The 5,565-nt window shown below is 37.3% G+C and overlaps 1 protein-coding gene across 1 annotated transcript; it reads right to left on the minus strand.

Moving 5' to 3' along the window:
• Positions 1–630: 630 nt before the first annotated feature.
• LOC101636726 (putative olfactory receptor 2B3) lies at positions 631–1,572 on the minus strand. The gene has a single exon (XM_004695724.2). It carries the CDS (start codon positions 1,570–1,572, stop codon positions 631–633), a length of 942 nt encoding a protein of 313 aa, XP_004695781.2.
• Between the last annotated feature and the right edge of the window lie 3,993 nt (positions 1,573–5,565).

The following is a 5,565-nucleotide window of genomic DNA, read 5'->3' on the forward strand; positions in this document are numbered from 1 at the left end:
GGGGCAGTACTTAGGACAAATAAGGATCTGACAAAAGAAAGAATAAAAAGCTATTTATGGTGATGTAAGGGACCAATGAAAAATGGAGCTGAAAATGAAACTCAGCAGAGATTTCAAGAATCTAGTATGAGATACACTGTTGAAGCACATGCTAGAACAGTTCTGGAAGATGTATGAAGGTTTTCGTCAAAAGATGTGACTTGGACGCCAGTGGGAATATTTTGTGCTTGGAGTCATGGGTTATATAATCATAAAGATGTGGAAATCTCTAATTGAGGTGGTTAGACAAGATGATTGTACAAGTAGTAGGTTAGTGAGAAGCTCTCCTTTCCCAGTGTTCCAGCTATTCTGAAACTGATAGAAAAGTAACAAGTCTTTTCACAAGACTTGTCACAAGAGTGCAAAGAGCAGAGTACAATGAGGGGACATCTCTAAAGCAAGGGACTATTTAATATAGAAAGATATTTTTTTCTCTTAGCTTTGATTCCTGAGTAGAGGCAGACTTTCCTCACCCTTGGTAAAGTTAAATGAAATCATAACAGCCTGGAAAATAGAAAAATCAGCTCAAACATTATTGCCATCTTCAAGAATAAGTAGAGTCAGAATATCCTTATCACAATGGAGTACGTCTCACTTCTTACAAAAAAAGATTTGTGGTATCACCCTCTTGAAACCTTCCTTCATATCTTTATTTCTAAGGCTGTAGATGAGGGGATTCAACATGGGTGTAAAGATCGCATAGAAAAGGGAGACCATCTTCCCCCAGTCCTTAGAGGTGGATGAAGGTGGTTGTAGGTACATGTAGATGGCTGCCCCATAAAAGAGAGACACCACAATCATGTGGGACCCACATGTCCCGAAAGCTTTTCTTCGTCCTTCTGCTGACCTGATTCTCAATACTGCTCGCACTATGAAGCCATAGGAGATGATGATCAATGTCACCGGAATTAGCAAGATTAATACACTAAAGAAAAAGAGCTCAGACTCAATAGGCTTTGTGTCAGCACACGACAACTTGAGAAGGGCAGGAACCTCACAGAAAAAGTGGTCCACTTCCCGACGGCCGCAGCGTGGCATGTGAAGTGTCAAGGAAGACTGCAACACTGAATTGCTGAAGCCAACGAACCATGATACAGCTGTCATCCTTAAGCAGAACCAAGGATTCATGATGACCACGTAGTGGAGGGGTCTGCAGATTGCCACGTATCTGTCAAAGGACATAACCACAAGGATGAGACACTCAGTTGCACCGAGGGCCAGGAAGATGATGAGTTGGGCCACACAGCCTCCATAACTGATGGTCTTCTTGTGGTGAGAAATATTTATCAATATATGAGGGACTGTGCTTGTGGTATAGCAGAGATCCAGGATGGAGAGATTAATGAGAAAGAAATACATGGGTGTATGAAGTTTGGGATCCAGAATACATACTGTCATGATGGAAACATTGCCACAGATGGTGATTGTATATGATATTAGTAAGAGGATGAATAGAGGCATTTGTAGCCAGGGCCTGTCTGAAAAGCCAAGTAGTATAAACTCTTTGGCGGAGCTCTCATTTGCCCAATTCATCATGGCTCATTTATTTTTCATTCCTGAAAAATATGAAGTAGAAAAGAAGTCATTAAATAATTATTGAATACCCTTATTGAATGGACCTGATTTTTTTATTGAACAATACAATACCAAATACAACTTGCAGTGAACCTTTGTGAAGCACTCTATTCTCATCTCATGGTTGGAAAGCAGTTGCATGTTCAGCCTTACTTTATGAAGTATATCATTATACATAAATGACAAAATGGAAGTCCCAATTCATTTCAACTCCTCTTCATTTTCGTACCCCCAATCTACTTTGATAAACATTTTAATGATAAAAATTTCCTTTTTAAAAAAATATTTATTTATGCACACATGAGCTGCAGTGTAAGCCAGAGATGTGTGTGGGGGAGGGTGAGAAGATTCACCAGATTCAGAATAGAGAGCAGAACAGGCAGATCTACTGAAATCCGCTGCTAAGGGGAGCAGTGGAGAGACAAGAAAGGTCTGCCATGCCAGATCCTTGGCTGGGGATTGAACTTCCGTTGCAGTGGCTGCAGACAGACTTACAGCTGCATCTTAACCCCTTGCAACACCAGGGAAGCCCCCGATAAAGATGGCTCTTTAATACAGTCATTTTAAATTGGCTGAAATGGCTAGTAATATAGAAGCTTTCTGAAATTTATCTTGCTGGTCATGTGATTTTTTATGAGTTGTCTCTTTTAAATGATGTGTGCACCTGCATTCCAACAGTGAGCATCAAATATCACAGATAAGACATGATTTGATTCAAGGTAATAAAATTATAGCTTACTTTAGATATATATTGATGACTATAGGTGACAATCCCTCCATCTTCAAACACTTTGATGAAGATTGTATAACTGATAATTAAGACTTGATCAAAAGGCAATAAACTACTCAATACCTCAACTACACTCTTCCTAATTCTCACAAAACCCTGACAGATAGACATGATCTATATTTTACTGCTAGTGTGACTCAATAACAACCAATAATTTATACACTCAGTAATGGAGGGACCAAGACTCAAAGTCAGAATTTAACAGCCATTCTCTTCTTGGTACTATATCACTCTCCTAAAGTACAGGTAGCCCAAGACTGACTGCATCTCATGCAGTCTTGTAGGTAAAAACAGAAACAACATATTTCAGTTACATTATGAGCTGTTAAGCTCCATGTCCCAAGTGCACCAACATCTATTCCAGCTAGAAGTCTTCGTGTGTAAAGTTAAGATCATCACTATGACTTCCTCCACTTGAATTTACAAACATCAAAATAGATGCTGTGACTGTGTGTAAAGTTAAAAAAAAGGATAAAGGAAGAGTTGTCACCTCTGATACCGGAGGCAGATAAAGGAAGACTGAGTGGGCCATGGAATGTCTGTGTAACAGTGAATAGAAATGGTTCTTTGATTCAAACTCTTTCTAGTATACATGTGGTTTTAATTTTAGTTTTTTCACTACAGATTTACATTATTCCTTGGTAAATAGCCATTGTACACCAGAGAGTGTATGTAATACTTCTTTGGGAGTATGTAATCATAGTTTCCATGGAAAAATATTAGGAAGAATAAGAGACAAATACAAGGTGGAAGAATGTACAGTATTTATGACAAAGGTAATCAATATATTTAAATATAAAGCATTGTAACATGATAATTGAGGAAAGATTAAACTTCTAATGAAAAGTGAGCAATCACTAAACAATTTGAGGAAGAAGAAATATTGAAAAAGTAAAAATGGAAGACAGGAAACTTCCTTATCATTAAACACAATTCACAGCAATGTGGAAATATGGGGTTTTCTATTCATTTGGCCCCGTGATAAAATCACCATTGGAAGCAAGCTGTTAGAAATACTGCTGCTGGAACTTGAATTAATTTTTGAATGGGCGATGCTATTGGGCAAGTTGTGTCATATTAAACACAAAGATCTCTGTGGTGATAGTAAGAGACTGTGAAGCTGAAACGAGACAGTGTTATACACACCTGAGTTTAGGACAGTACTTGAGACAGAGTAAGTATTTAGTGAATGTGGGCTAGTTATCAGTGATACTATCATCAATATTATCATAAGTATTAGCTATTAAAGTAATAAGTCATTGCTCAATTATTTATATGAGAAAACAGATGAGCAAAGTGTTATTGGTGGTATCGATACTTATTTCTCTTTATAAAACTATACGAAGACATAGTTAAATATACATGTCACTGATATGTTTGTTTCTAGCATAAAACTGAGAATATAGTTTTCTAGAATATGAATCTAGTCAATGGCTAGTGAGGTGTCTGAAGGGCAGGGAAATGAGAGGGCTCTATGACCAGTTTTTTTCCCTGTATCTGCAATCAGCAGTTGCTTTTCCCGGTTGTTCCTCCGACCTCTTCTTTTTCTACACTTTGTATCGCCCTCATGTCCGCTCTCGACCAGGTCCTCTCTGATAGCATCAGAGAACAAAATTACTTCTTGACAAATAGTATGTTCATGACACTGTCTTGACTCCTTTTGGACTATATATCCTGTAATAATCAGAAGAAACCTCAAATGCCACTTTTAAATTACTTGTGGCTTAAAAAATTCCACTGACCCATTTATTAGCAGTGCCGTGGGAAAATGTCTATTCAAAAGGGCTCAACGATTTTTCAATCACTCAAACTACTTGGTATCTATTTCAAGATTTCCAGAAACAAACTGAACACGGATTCCTTTATGAGACATATTCCAGGGAATGGATGTGGTGAGATGATCTGAGAGACCCTTCCCATTCTTGGTAGCATGACTCTGCTCTCAACTCCACTCACCTTTCCCCTGGTGTCAAAGTGATGTCCATGTCTTTCTTTGTGCTGTGTTTTGAAGGATGTCTGGTGCACACAGGCTCGTAAGTGCAGTGACATTTGATCACTCACCCCTTGTGACATTCTTATTCAACTACTTTTTGCTCACAAACTGAGAAAGAAATTACCATGTACTTGGACTGCAGCAAGGACAATTACTAAGAAAAAAATCCGTATGACAAGACGAGCTTGTATTCCAAATATTTCCCTCAGTTATTGGGGCACTTTTGATGGATGCTAGTTCATCATATCAGGTTACTAGTGGATTTTACAAATACAAGCTGACTTCCTAGACATCAGCAATATTGACAGAGTCCTGGAGAGCAGGTGGTGACTTTGTATTATGGACTCACTATTCATACACTGTAGTGTCCTCTATTTTAGCCCTAGGGACTCCAAAGTCCCTCAAGTTTAATTGGTCATTGTGTCCAGAGAGGGACTAAATGAACTCTATTCCCAACTGTATTGGTACTAAAATTACTGGCATGTATGTGCTATAGGAAATTTAAAAGTAGGGGGAAGATAAATCATGAAAAATATTCATGTAGTTGTTTAAACAGGAGCACATAAAGTTAAATGGGTTTCTATGCTCAAATCCTTTTCAAATGCTCTCAAGGTCAATAAGTGGGAAAATATTATTTTTATTTTTTTGTTTTACTTTGATTTTTGCAATGAATATGTTTGGACCAAAGTTGCTAATTATATGTGTGTTTATATATGTGTGTGTGTGTGTGTGTGTATAATATATATATATATATACTACTTAAAAATGAGTTAACACATTGAAATTTAAAGCTAACATGACTTAATGTGGCAGAAGAAGTAACGATATGGGAGGAAGGAAGGTAGCTTTTGAGAATAAGCTGATTCTGTACTTTATAATTTAGTGTGCACTCATGATATTTAATAAAGAGAAACAAAATCACTGTGGTTCAGCTAGATATAACCTCAAAGAAAATAAATGTCTAGTATTTTATCGAATTAACGTTGCATTGTAACATGATATAAATACAGGTTTTCATCATCATAAATCAATGTTTGTATATCTATATTAACTTCACCTCTAAAAGTTCACATCTATCCTTTATCATATCATTGTTCCTTTCCTCCAAATTTGCCCACTTACCCCTTCATTTTTGGTAACCACTAGTTAGTTTTATAGCACAGAAGTT

The sequence above is a fragment of the Condylura cristata genome, unplaced genomic scaffold, assembly GCF_000260355.1.
Source record: "Condylura cristata isolate star-nosed mole 26May11 unplaced genomic scaffold, ConCri1.0 scaffold00115, whole genome shotgun sequence".
Classification (NCBI taxonomy): Eukaryota; Metazoa; Chordata; class Mammalia; order Eulipotyphla; family Talpidae; genus Condylura; species Condylura cristata.

Coding starts and splice junctions, on each gene's coding strand:
- LOC101636726 (XM_004695724.2), bottom strand. CDS start 1,572: ATGAATTGGGCAAATGAGAGCTCCGCCAAAGAGTTTATACTACTTGGC.